General features: G+C 46.6%; 1 protein-coding gene across 2 annotated transcripts; it reads right to left on the reverse strand.

Annotated features, from left to right (window-relative positions):
* Nucleotides 1-12,159: 12,159 nt before the first annotated feature.
* her6 (hairy-related 6) lies at nucleotides 12,160-14,015 on the reverse strand. 2 transcript variants are annotated; one of them, XM_076277609.1, is made up of 4 exons: nucleotides 13,690-14,015; nucleotides 13,481-13,576; nucleotides 13,255-13,342; nucleotides 12,160-12,947 (listed from the first exon to the last, which is right to left on the reverse strand). In XM_076277609.1, exons 1-4 carry the CDS (start codon nucleotides 13,795-13,797, stop codon nucleotides 12,433-12,435), a joined length of 807 nt encoding a protein of 268 aa, XP_076133724.1. In that variant the 5' UTR covers nucleotides 13,798-14,015; the 3' UTR covers nucleotides 12,160-12,432. The 2 variants fall into 2 exon arrangements, with proteins under 2 accessions (XP_076133724.1, XP_076133723.1); XM_076277608.1 differs by having other exon boundaries at nucleotides 12,160-12,950.
* Nucleotides 14,016-19,929: the final 5,914 nt, after the last annotated feature.

The following is a 19,929-nucleotide window of genomic DNA, read 5'->3' on the forward strand; positions in this document are numbered from 1 at the left end:
GTGTGTGTGTGTGTGTGTGTGTGTGTGTGTGTGTGTGTGTGTGTGTGTGTGTGTGTGCGTGCGTTTGTGTGTGTGTGTGTGCGTTTGTGTGTGTGTGTGTGTGTGTGCGCGCGTTTCTGTGTGTGTGTGTGTGTGTGTGTGTGTGTGTGTGTGTGTGTTTATGTCTGTGTGTGCATGTATGTTTGTGTGTGTCTGTATGTGGGTGTGTGGTACTGGTGGTGGTGGGACTAGGGTCTGTACAGGTGCCCCCCCCCCCCCACACACACACACACACATTTACCCCCAGCTCTGACAGCCCGCTTCTCCTGCAGCCGCTCCATGCATCTTTACCTCCACTCCCTCACTCCCTCACTCCCTCTCTCCCTCACCCCTCACTCCATGGCCAGGGCAGGGGGAATAATGGGATGCGTAGATCCTAGATAAAACCAGGCACAGAGAGGGCAGGAGAGGGAGGGACAGAGAAAGATAAATGAAACATAGGGGGAGAATGCAGGGGGATGAAGAAGAGAAAGTTAGAGAGAGAAGAGGTGTGAGAGATATGTTCAGCAAAAATAAAAAATAAAAAATACTGTCACTGAAGTCACGGACGTTAAGATGAAATGGGAGAAAACAAGATATTGATTAGGAAAGTTTCAGAAAAAACTTAGAAACATAGTACATGGTTATTAAGGTCAAAGCATGGTTAAGGGGACTTAAGCCTCCTCCCTCCACCTCCTGTGTGTGCTGGCCCTGGCCTTCAGGCTCCATCAGCACCTAAGCACTGTGCTTTTTCCCGCCTCTGATCAAAGGGCCCCGGCAGCTGAACCCTGATCCCAGAGGAGAGCGGGCAGGCAGGCAGGCAGGCGGCTGGGCTAGGCTGGGCTAGGCTGGGGCCTGGTGGCTGGGGTTAAACAGGCATTCTTCTAGCCCTGCTCTCCAAAGCCTGATAAGAAGGCTCACTTTCTTGAGTACACTGATCCTTCCCGCCCCCGCTACTCCACACAACCAGCATGGGCATTGAACGGGTCACCAGGCAAGGCATACTATCCCCATTCATGCCCCCTGTCTCTCTGCCAACTACAGTGGGGTGGATGTAGACAGTGTGAATGGAGGTTATAGAAAGGTTTGTGCAATTACTTCGAGTTTCGTCATTCAAAGTCTAACTGAACAAAGGAAGAACATTATGCTTTTAAAAAACATTAATTTCCTCTGGCATGAAGGCAAATAACACATCCCCAACACTCTGTAAAACGACAATGTCACATGGTAAGAATATCATAAACCTTTATTTTCCCTTTGCTATAAAAGTTGATAAAAGTGACATAAGAAGAGAAATTGTGTGTGTCAGCGAGTTGTAAAAAATACTGTATCACACTGAAAATGTAAAATGTAAAGCAACATGATGTATATTATACAACAATCTAAACAAACAGAGTTCAACAAATTCAGCTTAATAAAGTCATTAAAGCATGTGGACATGCATCCGCATTCCGTCGTCCCTATAAAAATAGTATACATTTTCTTTAATGACATAATGGCTGCTACACCTGTTGGGCGCTGTTTGTGTGTGTTTACAGATTGGCCCAACCACGTGCAAACAGACATGTTGTACACACCGGCGGCACTGTGAGTGGTCTCGCCGGGGAAGACCAGCCATTACCACAATCACCCGGCTCCATTCCCTGCCCACAAAGGGCCAGCATTCGCTTGTGTTCCCCTAAGTACACAAGACTCAATCAGGACTTCAAAGGCACAACGCCAGGCATGACAGAATGGAAGCCATTAGGCCTAATTGCTGACTCTTTGCAAAGAGGACCTGTTGCACAGGCCGTGCACCGGGCATGTATATGTATGTACTGTGTGTGTGTGTGTGTGTGTGTGTGTGTGTTTGTGTGTGTGTGTGTGTGTGTGTGTTTGTGTGTGTGTGTGCTTTGAGGATCTATATAACGCCTTTAAAACACAAAAGCAGTATTTCTGCATATATGCCAGATGAATTTATGTTGATAGAGTGTGTGTGTCTGTATGTGTGTGTGTGTGTGTGTGTGTACTTTTTGATTATAAGCACACACCGCCTAAAGGGGTATTTATATGCAGTGTGTGTTTGCTTATGTGTTTGTGCCGTGTGTGTGTTTGTGAGTGTGTGTGTGTGTGTCCACCTCGCTCCGAGGGTGCCTGTATAACTGAGCGGGTGGCTGCAGATTCATGAAGTGGGGCACACAGGCAGCCTGCATCCAATCTGCTTTTTTATGCTTCCTGTAGGAGAGCAGGCCCTGCGGCTGCATGTGATGAAAGACGCCCATTCTCCCTCCAAAGGATCCACACACATTCTTCAGGCTTGCTCGAGCAGAACCACACACCCATATCCCACCATCCAAACGCACACACACACTCTCACACACACACACATACACACACCTCTATCCCCCCCACACGCACACACATACACACACATGCATACACAGACATATCCTACCGTGCGCACACACACACACACAGACACACGCACTCTCTTTCTCTTTCTCACATACACACCTCTATCCCACTGCACACACAGATATATCCTACCGCACACACACACACTCTCTCTCTCTCTCTTTCTCTCACACACATACCCATATCCCACTATACACACACACACACACATCCCTGCATGTCTCCTGCCCACCATGCCATCCCAAAGCCGAGAGACGCTCCCACCCACTTCTGACTTTATTGCAGACCTGAGGCATCACTGCTCCTGTGAATGACTGTGCCTATGGCTACTCTGATTCAAAAACATGCACACACGCATCATCGCAAACATAAACATGCCCACACAGAAACTCACTCAGTCATACACATAAACAAACACACACACACACATGCACACACACACACACACACACACACACACTCATGCACACACTATTCTCCCTCTCAAATGCACAGATATAAAGACACGCACAGACGGATGCACTCACACACACACACACACAAACAGACCACATTCCTCTGCTCCCAGAGGAGGGCTCAGTATTGCGCCCACACGCCGCTCCCACAGGCCCTGGGGGAGCATATGTGTGTGTGTGTGTGTGTGTGTGTGTGTGTGTGTGTTTGTGTGCGCGCTCTGGGGCCGCTCTTCTCTCCTCACCTCGCACGTCGTTAAAGCCAGGCCCCTGCAGCGCCGCCGGACCCCAGCGGCGGCTCATCCAGCTCCCATTCACAGCGGCGAAAAGAAAAAAAAAACTTTCCCCCCATTATCTCCATTGTGCTCCATCTCTTTCAGTTCCCTTAATTGGCAAAATACATGTAGACAGATATGGACAAAATGCTTGCATTGGGGGCTGAATAAGTCTCCTTAAAGACCCAGGAGAGGTGGTGTTGCATGACACACCGTCTCACCTGCGGGCCCCAGGGAGCGGCCATCCACCCCGGCGAACAATTACCCCACGTTTGATAGTAAGAGGTGGCGTTTGGTTGCAAGAGGAGACTCTTGAGACATTATTTGTGAAATTTATTTAGCTGCTGAGGGATTAGCCTGGGGATTTTCTTTGTTGGTTGGCTTGGCTGTGGGGCGGAGACACTGAATAGGTCTCAAGGTCAATGGCTTTTGTGAGCGGGAACAGTTGGCTACTGTTGGCCCCCAGCATCATGAAAGGCTAAGGGGGCTACAGCGTTTGGTCCTTTTAAGGTCAGCAGTCTGGACAGTGCGGAGCTGGCCAGTGCTGGAGAGGGGCCTGATGAGTGAGGGACTCCTGCGGACGGAAAAAATTCCACACACACACTCATGAACACACGCACACACGCACACCATCAACACACTCGTTCGTGTCGGGGGCCCAAGGTCGAGGCGAGATGCAAGACGTGGCGCTGTGGAATCTTTTCACGCTTTTCCCAAGGAACACAGTGGGGGAGAACAAACCTTGGGCACCTATCAGTGTAATCTACACCCCTGAATGATTCCACCTCGCTTGTACTGCATCTGCGATGGCCACCTGTTCCCCCTCTCCTCGGCTGCCCGCTCTGCCCCCACCCCAACTCCACCCCCCCCCCCCCACCCCCACCCACCACCACAACCCCCTTTTGTGCCACTCTTGCATTCTTCCACATCTATACCAAGGTCGAAACTTAAGCTTTTTACCAATTTCCCCCCCCCCTATGCTATGCTATCCTCTTTCCATGCAAGCATCTCTTTCTTCTCCTCCTCTGACCCAGCAATTAAAGCAAGAGGAAAGAGAGAAAAAAAAACTCTCTCTCTCTGTGCCCGAACATTTCAAGCAAACAGAACCTTACAAGTGACAGGGGGGGGAAAAGAGCAGAAATTCTCAGAAGCTTCCATGATGGAGGCCGCCGTCGCCACTGTAACAAAAGCTCAAATTTAAAGGGCTCCTCTTTTTCGGTGCGACGTTGGAATGAACTGTAGCATGGAAGCTTTAATGATGGGAGGCAAGAGTTTTAACAAGAAGCACTGAAAGGGGGCTCTTATACTGGATTCGATTCCCTGAACCCTCCATAAAAAAGAAGGGGGGGGGTAAAAGATTCTTTATGAAACAGCATGTCTACATCTTTACAGTGCTCTGCATTCAAGCACACAACGCAGACAGCATCACACATATATGCTGTGGCACTTTGTAAGCTTGTTGTGAGAGCGAAACAAAACAGGCAGAGTACCGTTTCTGTGTGTGTGTGTGTGTGTGTGTGTGTGTGTGTGTGCATTTATTTGTGCAGGTCAGTGTGTGTGTGTGTGTGTGTGTGTGTGTGTGTGTGTGTGTGTGTGTGTGTGTGTGTGTGTGTGTGTGTGTATGTGTGTGTGTCTGTGTGTGTGTGTATGTGCATACATTTATGCATTTATACACAAACCCACGGGCCAAAGCATGTACACTTTGGCCTGCTTTCTTCTCTCCCTCCCTTCAGTCTATGTATGATGGTGGTAATGGGTGATCTGCTGGTGGAATAAAAATCTCCAAAAGGCTGCGCTGTCTCCTATCCACAGGTTGCTGACCCCAGCTCTGTATAATGGAGTGCGCTTGGTATCCTGCTCTGCATTTCAAAGTGCACGATCTCCCCATGCAGGGCCAAACATCAGTCAATTCTGATTTGGCGTTCAGCGCCAGGATAATAAATGCAACCGCAAGCAAGACAAAGCAGGGCTCGCGAAATATAACCATCTGTTTGCCAGCAACTGAAAAACAATTACTTCGCCTCACCCCCTGAATCAAATGGCAAATTACTTCATTGTGGCCCGTCACTCCAGCACGTCCATGTGTGCCGGGCAGATCCGTTAATGGACTTTGACTATTATTGATACCTTCCCCAAAAGCCCCATGTGTCCCCGCGCGCCTACCTAAAAGTATGTAAATGAAAATGGGCTCCGACCTCAAAGGGGTTTGAACACAAACTGAATATCGCTGATGTCTCCTCCAGAGGCCCGCGACTCAAAGGGGAGATTATAAATCCATTAGTCACAGACCCCGACATTTCAATGATGCTGCATATTTCAAGTCACTGCCGATTACTCCGGCACCATTTGTGGAGGTTTACAGCCTTTCAGAAGGGGCGGACGCGAGAGCTGCGGCGCACATGGGAAAAGAATGCTCGCCGCGTTCGCCCGCTCTTCTCAGCTTTCTCGTGTGAGCCCGTGTCTGCGCACTTCAAGCTCATTTCAACGCAGACTTTACACCCTCCGCGGTTTACACATGAGGGTTTCAAAGCCCAAGCGCTCTACGGCCCATCACCGCTAAAGGCTGGTTTAACCTCATAGGCACAGCAGGAGGAATGTTGCAATGGGCCAGGGAGAACAAACACTTGGATTTAAAAAGTTATTTTCAATTAAAATACACTGGAAATATTTGTTTAGCCAGGAACAATCACATTGCTTACTTCAGGCTATTGTATTCTGGCTGTTGTATATTAGATTCAACAGGTCATTTCACTGTTTCCTAAACATTTACTTGTAAATATTCATAGTCAACTAGCTGTATTATCAATCTCATTACAATACCCCCATTGTTGAAACCATTTAAATGTGTGTATATCTAGCTTTGCTGTAGCCAGCACTGCATTCCAAGAAAACTTTCATTTTGTGGGAATGCCACTAGGTGGCAGCACTATTGACCAGTGGTCACTGCTTACATGACAAAAGTTTACATGCTTTTAGCTGTCTAGATCAGTGTGAAAACTCTCAGTTCGCCTTACGATGAGACTTACTTAACCTGTATCTTTATTTTTTATTGAAAATGGTCAACAAATTACAGCTTTGTCTTTGTATTTGATGCAATTCAATGCAACTACAATACTGACCTTGGATCTGACTACATGTGACAGTGTTTTTCAAAGACCCTCTCTTTTAAGACTCTTAAAAACTGCCTGGGGACAGTTGAGATACTGTGTGACTCACTTCTCCTCTTGGCTTGCGAGTGACTCTGAGAGGTTATTTCTCCCTCCCTTGGACAAAGGCAGCCAGCTTACTCCTGCAGGAAGATCTGGGTTTACAAGCAAAGACACACATAACAAGCTTGCTGTGTCTGTCGCTCTGCCCATTGCCTTACATGCATGATGCAAACAGGGGCCCAAGATAACAGCAGCCGGTGGGTGGTGAACACAGCATACCCCTTACAAGGGTGAGAGGCAGTACATGGAAAAATGCCTCTGTGCTGTGGTAGGTCTAGGTCTATATACTGACAATTACACACTCATTCATACACAACCACACACACACACACACACACACACACACACACACACACACACACACACACACACACACACACACACACTTACATGCTCACACACTCACACACAAATGCACACATACTGTTTTCTCTCTCTCTCTCTCCCTCTCTCTCTCTAACACACACGTACACACAGCACAGAGATAGCATGCGTGCATGGTATAGCTTTAGAGGCATGTCATCCTGCAGCATTATCTCACTGGCCAGCCTTATATTGGTCCTGCCAGTGTCTCCAGTGAGGAAACCGGATTAGAGAGTGTCCCACGGAAGCTTAAGCTGTCTTGCGTGGCCGGCGTGAGAAGCAGCAAGCTAATGCCATTTCACGACTCGCAATTTGTTTTAGGGGCTGCACGGCACCCGTGGTGTAACCAAAGCATCTAGCGTGCAACTCGAGTCCCACTACAAAATGCTTACAATTCGCAAAACTAGTTTTGGGGAGTTTATTTGTCTCCATTCAGCCACAAATGTTCCCCTGCGTTGCAAAAATGCAGCTACTTCCAACATTTCCATGAGCCTCTGTCTGTCTGTTTGTAGTAAAAGTTTGGAGAGCACGAGTGGGACGGAGTCAGAAAAAGATAAATACATTACCACGCCTCTGTGTTTCAAGAATGATAAATACTACCACTATAGCACTTCAGGGCACCCAAAGGCACATTCACAATTATGGAGATCAAAGGCAAAAAGCAGGCATTATTGTGCAGAGACCCTCCACAGCCGTGACTATCCTGAATGGTTTTTATGTGTTTTTTTTAACACTTTCAAAAAAGGGGGCCTGTCCCTCTCTGACCTTCAGGGGGGTTTGATGTCGTCATGCGGAGGCCGTTAAAACCAGGAAAATAAAAACAGCCACGCGAAAGCAGTTAATAGATCAAACTTAGCGTGTGTGTCTCTCTCTCCCTTTTTTCCTTCCACCAGACCTTATGAGTCTCCCTGGGCCCCACTGAGAGAGCTTTGCGGTCTCTCGCATAACAGCACAAGGGCCCAGGCCCTGACACCTGTCTACAGGTTATGGCTGTCTGAGTAGCCAGCGGATGAGACAAAACAAAAGCCCTACCAACCAGCCTAGACTGCTGACCTGAATAAAACAGCCAGTTTAAAACACACACACACACACACATCACACACACACACACACACATCACACAAACACACACATTTAGTCTCAGGAGCCTTTGTCTTTGGGACGGTGAGAAGCCCGACATTCACCGCCGCTGATTTGCATAGTCACCTCGGACTTGGAGCGCGATGGCTGACATTTCAATGGCGCTCCACTGAAACCCTCTGGGGTGGCATTGTGTGGCCGGCTGGTGAGCTAAGAGGGCGTGAAAAAGCGGAGGCTCCGAGCAAAGTGCTCGCCTGGTGGCACGCCACAGGCTGACAGCCAGGCCCTAAGCCCCAAGCACCGGGGCCACGTTTACATGGGAAACGATCAGCTGAAATGGTTTCACTATCTTTAACTGAAACATATTACACAAAACAGAGGCAAACGTCTGGCTTGGTGAAAATGTCTTTTCTGGATGGGTGGGTGGGGGGGAGGGGTATAAGAGATCAGACTACTTTTTTGAGTAGTCTAGGTGATTATATAATTAACTACATTACTTTCAAATTCTATTTTGGTCCACTATAAAAAACAAAAATCAGACCAGCTAGAGGGGACTGGATATGGCAAATTACTAGAATAAAGTCATTTACAAGCATTCATTTCAAAGAAGCCATGGAAAAGCATACAATGACTCTCCTAGCTGGCAGTTGTCGATCCCACCGTCAGATCTGTTGGGAGAGCTGGACTGGGATCACAGAGCAGTAACTTAAGGAGTATTACGATTCAGTCTCAGAAACTAATAAAGGTGCAAGAAGTGAGAGGTTCTTTTTAAAAAAAAGACATCTTGTTAAAGGCTGGGCTTGTTGGGAGGGTGGGGAGTGATATCGAATGAAACAAAAAGAGTTAACATTCATGAGGAGTTCCCACAGAGATTTTTTTTTTTTGCATCATCGTCTGGGTGAGATCTCAGCAACACAAGGCCAGTGTGTCCTGTGATAGCCGTGGGAGGAGAGGAGAGGAGAGGAGAGAGAGACACCCGCCCCAGCCTTCTCTCTGACACACAGCACCTGTGCCGATTGAGGGGGTTGCCTGGCTGGGCATGTGTGCATGTATGTGTGTGTGTGTGTGTGTGTGTCTGTGTGTCTGCAGGGTAAGTCTCTGTGTGTGCGTGTGTGTGTGTGTGTGTTGTGTGTGTGTGTTCCTTGATCATCTGTAGGTTTCTCTGTCTGTGTGCTGACAAGTAATTATGTATGTGTGAACTTTATAAGTCGAGTATGGATGTATGTGTGTCTGTGTCTCTCTGGGTGTGTGAGTGTATATGAGAGAGAGTGTGTGTGTGTGTCTGTTTATGTGTGTGTATGTGTGTGTATGTGTGTGGAGGCCGTGTGCCTCAGCTGGTGGTCAGCACACAGCGCAGGGTCCAGGAGGGGGTTGCAGTATCCGCTTCCTGTCACACACGCACACTTGCAGTCAGACAAACACACACACACATGGACTCACACACACACACACACACACACAGCGGCGGCCCACGCTGCTTCGTGCTGCCCTGTCTGTCAGCATTTCCAGGCAGGCAGTGGGGAAAGAGTTGATGCGTGTGTCAGAGAGAAGCTCTCACACACACGCACGCACTCACACACACGCATACACACACACACACACACACACACACACACACACACACACACACACACATTCCCCTGGCGGCTGGCAGCAAGCCGGCAGCGGGAGGGGGGTTCGCCTCTTTCTCACGACCTCTCAGGTTCCTCCGCTCATCTGGGAGCTATTCATTTCCTGCCAGAAAACAGCCTTCCCCTGCAACTGCAGGAGGGGTGCGGGAGGCGGAGGGAGAGAGAGAGAGAGAGAGAGAGAGAGAGAGGGAGAGAGGAAGAGAGAGAGGGAGTTTTTGGAGGGGGTGATGGAGAGGAGGGGGGTGGGGGGTTGGCTGCAGAACGAGTCCAGGGCTTGGTACAGCAAGCCCTGGGCTTAAATCATAAAGCTCCGGCTTGTCTGGGCTGCAATCAAAGGCAGCCCAGTGACGAGCTGGGGGAGAGCGATCGCACCATATGGTAGCACTTAAGAGCCAAGGAGGAAGCAGAGAGGGGAATTTTTTTTTCCTATCGTCGTCTTCTTCGTCTTCGTCTTCGTCTTCGGCTTGCCCGGCACCCCCCCGTGCTCCCGCCCTCTCCCCTGCATGTGCGTGGAGTGTGGGAAAAGGTAACTGACACGCATGGTGACGCGCCGCACCCCCACCCACCACCCCCACCCAGGTCGTGTTGTGACATGTGCGTGGATGCCCCCAGGAGTGTGGACTGGTAACTTGAGTGTCTCGTAAAGCTGTCCACTCCGTGTGTGTGTGTGTGTGTGTGTGTGTGTGTGTGTGTGTGTATGTGTGCGTGTGTGGTGGGGGGTCCTTCGTGGACATTGGCAGACTAGACTATCATGGGGTGGATGGTGGTGGGGCAGCTAGGTGTCATTGGGGTAACACCACATGCTGAAACATACACACACAGACTCTCTCTTTATCACACACACACACACACACACACACACACACACACACACACACATACACACACACACACACACACTCCTGCTCTATATCCAGCTGTGATCCTGGGATAAACAGGAAGTATCCGTGACGGGCGGTGAAGTGTTCTCTCTGTCGCACACACGCGCCACATGCACACAAATAGACACAGACACACACACATGCATACACACACACACACGCACACACATATACACTTCTGAAAGGCAAACCATTACCACAGGCTAGTGGGGATGCCTGATATGCTGAACAGCAAGAGACCCTGAGAACCCCCCCCCCCCTCCTGCCCTCCCTCACACACGCACACCCACACACACACACACACACACACACACACCACCCACCGGCACACACCGAATCCCAAACCCACATCCTTCTCCTCGTTCACTCCCTTGGTCCTCCATGGGACGCGGCTGTCCTCACCGACTGACTCCTGGCTCACATGTGTTCCCAATCTGTCCGGCCGGCACCGTTAAAAAGGTGTGATGGAAATTTGAAATGATCGCACTTATCCACACTTTGTGCCTCTTAGCAGATTGGTAATTGCAAACACCTGGTATGCCCCCTTCAAAGCCGGGCTCCGATGGCTGGAGGCTGCCTGCACCTGGGCTCTACGGGCCACACCGCGATGCCAGGGTTCCCCAGGCTGTCTGTTATCAAGCACCCCATGCCATGTTTTGCATTGGTACTGGCGTGTAGGTGGAGGATCTTTTAACTCCTAAAGCACTACAAGTCCATGGATCTGCTTGCATGAAACACTTGCTTTATACTGTAAGTTTATATGCTGATCATGATAATGTTCAGGTTGTTCTGATGCCCCCCCCCCCCCCCCAGATACACACACACAGATCCACAGATTCACAGTTTTACATTTAAGGAGTACTATAAATTATGGTACATTCTATCTGTTGAGCAGTCTACATGCTGATTCATCCATATGGATCTGTACTTGTTAACGCAACCGCTGTGGACCATTAAATTAATACAACTCTTGCATGAGCCTACTGACACATGTCTGATGTGTTCAGACTACACAGTAAAGTAAAATAATTTTGATCACACTCTTGAACTCTCAAGATACACATATCAGCATTCCTTTTTTGTATTTATTAACAAAATGTAAATATGTGATATGATACTGACACATTCTGATCCCTGCAGAGCCTTTGACAAAGTGTAATACACAGTTGATGGGCTAGATGGCGCAAAGTGGTCATACAATTGACTGATTTGCCAAAAGAGCTCCTGAAGTCATCAGTTCGATTGCAAAAAATCCCCTTCTCATCTGACTTACCTTGTAAACAACGTAGGATACTCGTTCGTTTAAAATAGTAGCTTAATACATAACCATAAGTCAACATTGGGGGTACAAAATCAAGCCTAAATATTTTAAATTGTTTCCATAAAGCTGCCGTGAACAATTCGACTTCGCACTATCAAGGTATGTTGTCCGCAATGATGCTGGTCATTCAAACCATGGCATACACTGAACAAGTTGCAAGAAAACTAAATACAAGTGGTACTACTGAACACCTCTTGCCTCTTTACCTTAAAGGCGAAGACAGGCCCTGTTCTGATGCTTATTGCTGTCTTTTAGCCATTGCACTACATTTCCTCGCTGAAGGCCTCGGCATCAACATTTCAAATTACTGCGTTCCTGGAACTGTGATCATTCCGAGACCTAGTTTGTTTCATATTATCAATGCGTCATCATTCAATAGGCCTACTTTAAATCTTATTTTAATCTTGCATACTTGGCGCAATGTATTGCCTACTGGCTTATGTTTGTGAACAACATAGGCCAGTAAGCAATACATTGCAACTATGTTTGTTAGAATAGAAAATAGTATATGAAAGCAACACAAAACTCCAAATAATTATTTTCGATCAAATTTATTTGTCTTCCAAAAAGAAGAAACGCATCTGAGCATTCATCATATCTTTGGCATCAAGTGGTAGAAATAACACCGCAAATATAAAAAATGCAATAAGCGAACATCAATAATAAGAAATTTCATTTCAATATGAACTTTTTCCTCATAATCTATACAAATATAGTGCATAATCTCTTTAAACAAACTTGATACAAAAGTAACATTTAACATAGGAAACAAGTGAGAGTCTGTAAGAGTCTTTAGGGTAGTCAATCTCTACCATGGCCTCCACACTGAATCCGAGGTGACTGAGGGGGCACCGGGAGACACTGCCGCTGGAACGGGCGTGCTGGCGTTGTTGTAAACGGGGATTACGGGTCCATTTGGCGCAAACGCTGCGTTGGGAATGAGAAAGGCAAACTGTCCATCTGTGGTAGGTACTAGTTGGAAGCCTCCATAGACTTTTGTAGCTTCTGGTGATAAGCTGGTGTTGGAGGCACTTTTGCAGGGCGCACCATTGATGGGTAACCCGTTGGCCTGAGGAGACACGCTGGGGATCTGAACCATGGGCTGGGCGAAAGTCGGATGCGGAGGACCGGCGGGGATCTGGTGCTGCGTGGGGTAATTCATGGCGTTGATCTGTGTCATGCAGCTGGCCAAGTGACCTAGGAGCCGGGTCCTGACTTCAGTATTGACGCCCTCGCAGGTGGACAGGAACCGGGTTACTTCGTTCATACATTCGCTGAATCCAGCTCTGTACTTTCCCAGCACTGACGGATCTGTGTTCAAGGCTGCTGTGGAACAGATGCAAAAGTTTGATTAGACATGTACATCTACCAGGTAATATCCATACAAATACTTGCAAGAGTTATCAATAACTAGCCAATACAACATTCGGTTATCTTCCAATTACAGGGGAAATTCTAATGTAATGTAATGTAATGCAATGTAATGTAATGACAACCCTCAGAATAAACTTGGTTCGTTAATTTATTAGCCAACAGATAAACTAAATTACTTCAGGGCATTAAATTGATGCCTGGGTGTGATTCAAATATCAAGGCATGATATACTTATACTAATAAAACCACGACTTACCAGTCATTTGCGCCCGCTGCAGGTTTCGGAGATGTTTCACCGTCATTTCCAGGATGTCTGCTTTCTCAAGCTTTGAATGTCTGGAGCTCTGTGAAGAGGAATATCGTGGTTAGAGGTATGCATAACTTATCCTATGTGGTAATTACGCATGCTTTAAGTACTTTGGAACAACACAAAGTAATCAACTGAAGCCATGTCAGTGAATTAAAAATGTTAAAATACTTACATCTTTTTTCAGTGCATCCAAAATAAGCGTTTTCAACTGTCCCAAGCTTTCGTTGATCCTTGCTCGTCTCCTCTTCTCCATTATCGGTTTGGATGACTAAAAGAGATTTGTACAATTAAGTTACATTCCAGCGACCTGCTTGCTACCTTCGGTTTTCGTTGGAATAAATATCACGATATCAAGATGCGTCAATCAATGAAAATACCAACCTTTCTGTGTTCGGATGCCGTCTTGGGTTTATCGGGAGTCGTGTTCATGCTTGCTGGAGTCGCAGCAACAGGGGAAGAGGACGTTTTTTCCATCATATCGGCAGGCATCTTCTGTCCAAAGTATCCCAGCGTATTAAGATAGATGAAATCCGTTCGGATGCTCAGCGACGTGCGCGCAGATACACAAATTCCAAATTGTGGAGAGGCAGAATCCCTTGTGGTAGTAATTCACTTTTAAGAGAGGAGTGATCCCCGGTCGGGCGGCTGTGAAAATTATGTCACTGCCTCCGCTCTTGCTGAATGCCAGTAGACTGTGCGTCTTGTCTGGACGCGCTTCGTGTTGGTCTTATTTATATCTACGACTGCACGCGAACGGCTCGTGTGAAACTTCCCAAACTTTCTTTCCCACAGTAACTTTCTACCAATCAGCGTGAGGGACACGCGGCCCGGGAGGAGGATGGCTCGTGGTCGGCGCCCCTCCATTGGTTGTTTGGTGTTTGAGCGGGCGGCCAATGGCGCACGGCCGGGTTTAGGGCACCACCGAGAGGTGCCTTCAATCATTCGTTTACATATTAACACTTTAGATCCTACCCACCCAACACAAATCTTAAGTTCCACTTGGAGAAGTCAGAGGACTCTGCCTACTGCATTATTAGCCACATTTAGCACTTAATTTATATATTTTTTGTATACTGAACTGTTATTTTCACATTTGCTCATTAGGCCCGCGTGTTATATTTACTAGCACTACCAGCATATATACATTAAGCTATTAGTTTATGATATTCCGGTGATAAATGATTACTATCGTTTTGAGCATCAACTTGTGATAATAGTTCTTATGAAGGTATTTAGCTATTTGGATGTAGACAAAATAGTTTTTATGAACAGGCAAACCATATCCAGTGGGAGTCAGATAATAGAAATCATTTTAAGTCTCATTAGTATATTTCTACTCATTTTAGAATAAAACTGTACTGTAACGAAATGTCACCTCTTTGGCTATAAGTGGTTCACTTTAAGTCAAAAGTATGTCTTTAAGCGCGCCGCCGCTGCAGCTTGGCATTTTGACATCCGTCGGCATGCAAGCGCTATTGTGAACGCGGAGCACGTGCCAGGATGTTTTATTACCGCGGTGGTTGAGGTTTGGCTGCCGGGCTGCCGGGTTGGGCTGGGGGTGGCGGTGGTGGTTTACATTAGAGGGAAGGTAAATAGCAGCTGCTGGTTTTAAAAGCCTGGGAAAACCACGCCTCCAAGAGAGAGCTCGGGCTTTATCGGAATGCGAGCCAGTGCGGAGATATTTCTGAGGGAGCGCGGGAGGGAAAGTAAGCACGGTCGGGGCAATGTTCTCTTCTCTTTTGTCGGCAGAAGACAGAATAACCGCCTCTCATTTCAGAATATAACAGAAAAATAACTCAGACCTCACCATAATTTCTCTCATAACCCACAATCACTTGAAAGTCAGCGACCTTTGGGAGCACCAGGACATCGTACAAAAAGTTCCCCTTCCGACCTCACAAACACATAGAAACAATACTTTAAAATAGGCACCGAGATAAAAACCACATGATAGGTTTGTTGATCAGTCAACAGGAACTTTAATTTTCATATTATCACATTTCATAGTAGTCAGTATCGCGATGGATAGGTTATGCATGACATTTGTCCTGTTTTTGAAGGATAGGCTACTATGGGTTAATTTATCTACAATTTGTCTAAAAGGACACTATCTGTTGTAACCTAATATAATATTATACAAGCACGCTCATTATTGGCTATAATCTGCATCATTATGGAGCTAAGTGGCGGTGGATGCCGGGAGTCGACTACAGCAGACCTCTCTCCCTCTCTCGCTCCCTCCCTCTGATGTGCACTCCCGGGCGTGATCTCCAGCTGCTGCCGACCCCGCGACACGTGGCGGGCAAGCGACGGGGGAAGGCGTTGCATCTGCCGGCTTGCAGCCCGCGTCTGCGGGACATTGTGCTCCACTCCAGTCCGCCCGCAGATCATAAAGGCGATAAGTCACAGCTGACGGCGCTGTATGGAGCACTGAGCTCTCTGACAAAATTACTTCAGAATAACAGAGCGCAGAACACAGCTATTGAAATGAAACAAAAACAAATAACTAACCCTAAGATTGTTTTCAAATAATCTGCACTGAAATTATTTTTTATCTTTACTTGTACTTTTGTAGCCTACTTAAATGACAATATTTCTCAGCTGTTTCTTTTATATTCAACTTTCAGTGTTCTTTTTTTTCTTTCCATAAAACACAGGAAACTCTCAGCTGTACCACTAGACAGACGAAGGCAAATTAGTGTATGACTAATATGCTATATAGAATTGTATAACCTATTACATACAATTATGTTCAATTATGTCTTTGTAATTGCTCCCATAAGAAAGTCAAAACTATGTCACGTTTGGCTATCTAGATTTGACAATGAGCAATTTGTTTGGAAGTCCATCTGGTTCATTGCCTACTCCCATTCTTCTGCATAGGTATTACAGAGTTTCAAAACAAATGTATTGATGTGAAATAGACAAAGACCCGTTGGCTTCAGACCAGCTTTCACATGAATGACTTTGGCATGCTCAGGTTGCGGGGAATCTTAAGACTGTATTATGTTACAGGGCTCAAGAGTTCCTCCATCTCTCATAGTGCTTGCTTCCTTACACACCTGGATACTACTGCTCTCTGGAATGGTACATGTCACCGATGCAGAGCAACAGAATTTTTTTTTTGTTTGCTTTGTTATTGTAAGGTTGATAACTGTTGACATGGCAAATATTGGATGTTGGGTCATGCAGTATTGTGTCATAAGCCTTCTTTATAGACCCTTTCAACAATAAAAACAAAAACAATGCTTGAACATTCTATTTGGTTCCCAATCGACTTCCTCTGTATTAAGATAACATATGGAATGTTAAAACGGAAGCCTTGTGGGGCCAACTATGATGCTGATAATGAAACTCTCTTGAAAGGGTCTATGTGTGTGTGTAGTATCTCTGTGTGTTTAATACCAGCAACTGCAAACAATGTTCTCTCTCTCTCTCTCTCTCTCTCTCTCTCTCTTCCCCCCACGCTCACAAATAAATTCACGCTCACAGGCACATACAGCATGTACACTACGTGTATAGTATACACTGTATACACTCGCTTACTCACATACACAAGCAAACACACACACACACACACACACACACACATACACACACACATGCACACACACACACACAATACAGGTTATAGCTTGTGTCTCTCTCTCTCTCTCTCTCCCTCTCTCACTCTCTCAAACAAACAAATGTGCACATCCTCACTTTGACCGTCCCGACTCCCCCACCTGCAGCATGCTAACCCATTATCTTTATTGAGGCCTCTCGACCATGGACCTCCACACTGCAATAATGCAATCAGAGCCGCCGATTGGAAGGCTAAAGTACGTGAGAAAGTGGGAGATAGCACGCTCCCAACCAATCTGGCCTGCAATCACAGACAGCTTACGCTTAATGTGTAAGCCATTGCCATGCGGCAGCGGTGTCACTTGCCAACGGCTTGCGGCGGCAGCAGTGACGGACGACTCAGAGGCGTGTGGGACGGAGGGGTGGCACACGCTGGCGTGTGAGGATGGCCACTTGGCAGGGTGTCCCTGAAATAAATATATATATATTTTTTTTTAATCAGGCGGTGGAAGTATAGCCTGTCAAAAAAGCTGAGAATCTCCAGAGGGTGACTGACTAGTCACCACACGTTGTAACTGAGACATTCTCCGCTGCCCGCTTTTTAGCTATGCATAAACTCATCTTTCTGGGAATTATACAGTGTGTCATGAACAATTCCTCATAGATGATTTATTCATGTGTGAAAATATACTATTTATCCAGCCAAGGAGGACGTGCTGTTTTCTGGTATGCACCAGTTTGATGGTGCCCATGGATGTGTCTGGTTTTAAAAGTGTGTCTTGCATGCAGTTTTGTATGTTTATCTGTGTGCCAAATGAGGGTCGGAAGGCCATGAGCAGAAAGCTGCCGCGAGCGAGCAAACAGTGTATACGAGAGTGCCAATCAAAGCCTGGGCAAGGCAAACACACAGATCCTGTGAAGAATGAAAGAGGAAAAAGAGAGAGAGAGAGGGAGGGAGAGAGGGAGCGAGATGGGGAGGGAAGAAAGAGTGGGCCTTGGAGACCCTCCAGTTGCCTGCCCACGGAGCAGACACATCGAAAAATCACCCACAATGCCGTGGTGCGGTGGATCATAGCCATCAACAAACACAGCAGCAAGAGAGCAAAGCGTTCAAGGCCTCGGGGGCCCCTTGTAAGGAAAGTGATAAAGCGTTGATTCATAGTCCGCCTAACACACACACACACACACACACACACACACGCGCACATATATACACAGACACACAAACACTCAGATACACATCCACAGACGATGATTCAGATACACAAATGCATGCATGCACAATCACACACACGCACACACACAATCACACACACGCACACACACAGACACACACACACACACACACACACACACACACACACACAGAAACGCAAATGGGCATACACACACAAACACAGATCAGCAGGGGTCACCACCAGCTTCTCAGACATTAGCGCCTGATGTGTTGAGCAGAGTGGGGCTCTTCAAACGCGCGCTCAGAAGCAGTCCGAGAGACTCACTCAAGCCGTTCCAGGCGGCCCCAGCTCGCTCGAGTGGGGAGCGGGAGGGAGAGAGGGAGCAGATTGCCTTTAGGGGGACCTGATGTGAAGTGGATCTCTCTCTTGCTCTCTCTTTTTCTCCCTCTTTTTCTCTCTTTCCCCTTCTCTCTCTCCCTCCCTCCCTCTCTCTCTCTCTCTCTCTCTCTTTCTCTCTCTCATACTCCGGAGCCTTGGAGAGCTCAGTCTCTTTGCGTCTGTGAGGGGGAGGCAGCTGAGACTGGGTCGGGGGGTCAGTCTGAGTGGAACTTCAGGATAAGCATCCGGTCGGTGGATTTGAGCAGTTTAGTTTGTGAGCTATCCAGCCCTCAGCGTTTTGTTTTCTTCTCTTTTTTCCAACGAGAACACAGTCAGATGCAAATAACAAGCAACATGGTTTAATTTATTTATTTATGAGGGCAACTCTCTTTATCATTTGGTTTATTTTGTTTTTGTTTTGAAGGAGTTTATGTAAAAAAATACTAATGTGTTTTCTTTGACCTTCAGTTATGCAGCGATTGGGAGGTTGGGAGGTTCCAGAGACTGAAAGCTGGATAATTTGCTCAGGTAGAAACAGAGGTCTTGTTTTCGTAGCAGTATCAGTTGAAATCCAAAGAGAATGGTTCACAAAAGACCATGTCAGTCTGCTCATTGTTTACGCTGGAAGAACAATGCATTTGAATTACAGGTGCATAAACTTATCTGTTTCCTCTGTGAGTGGCACCTTTGTTGACAGGAGATAACGCGGTTGCTTTGAAGATATGGGTCTTCTCTAAATGACAGCAATGTGTAGAGTAATGATCTGTGATGGGCTCAGTTGGAGTGTAAACAAACAGTGAGTATCGGCAGACTTGCCTCATTATAGTCATCTGCCCCCACTACGACACATTAGCATAAAACCGCTAAGCTATGGATCAACATTTTGTTAAATAACTGAAATCCACATTCATAATGTAAAGAAACATACATAATGCAAATATATGATGCAAGAAAGGAAAAATGAAACCGTACATAAAAGTGAAAACAAAATGTGTGGGCTGTTAATTATCAACTCACATTTCATTTATGTTTTATAATTCAATTCCAAGTTATTTTTGTTTTCACAAATGCTGTGAAAGTAGAGATTTCATGGGAAAATCTGTTCAACACACATTACTCTTCAAATAGCAGTACTACTAAACAATCTTTTTAAATAATGCCATTGCAAAGAGAGAAGAAAACATTCATACATAGACCCACAAAGAAAACTCAAAATGTCTACATTTCATAGGATGTATAGCTTTTTTGTAACAATATCACCGAAAAGTAGCTGAACATCAATAGTCAGAAAAGGTGCCTGAGATCTTCACTCAGTCCCATGTTAAAAACTCAGTAACGTTGACTTCTGACGTGCCCTCCTACCTGGGGGCAAGGCCAACCTTATCGGCCAGGGCCTCCTCATCACCCCTCCCATTTACACACACACACACACACACACACACACACACACACACACACACACACACACACACACACACACATTTGTCTCTCTCCCCCCCGG

Source organism: Alosa pseudoharengus, unplaced genomic scaffold (genome assembly GCF_046254945.1).
Source record: "Alosa pseudoharengus isolate Yale_2024_CS ecotype anadromous, Long Island Sound unplaced genomic scaffold, YU_APseudo_1.1 YU_APseudo_1.1_scf_11, whole genome shotgun sequence".
NCBI lineage: Eukaryota > Metazoa > Chordata > Actinopteri > Clupeiformes > Clupeidae > Alosa > Alosa pseudoharengus.

Coding starts and splice junctions, on each gene's coding strand:
- her6 (XM_076277608.1), bottom strand. CDS start 13,797: ATGCCTGCCGATATGATGGAAAAAACGTCCTCTTCCCCTGTTGCTGCG. Junction 13,343..13,480: donor TGGATGCACTGAAAAAAGAT/GTAAGTATTTTA, acceptor TCCTCTTCACAG/AGCTCCAGACATTCAAAGCT. Junction 12,951..13,254: donor GCAGCGGGCGCAAATGACTG/GTAAGTCGTGGT, acceptor TCTGTTCCACAG/CAGCCTTGAACACAGATCCG.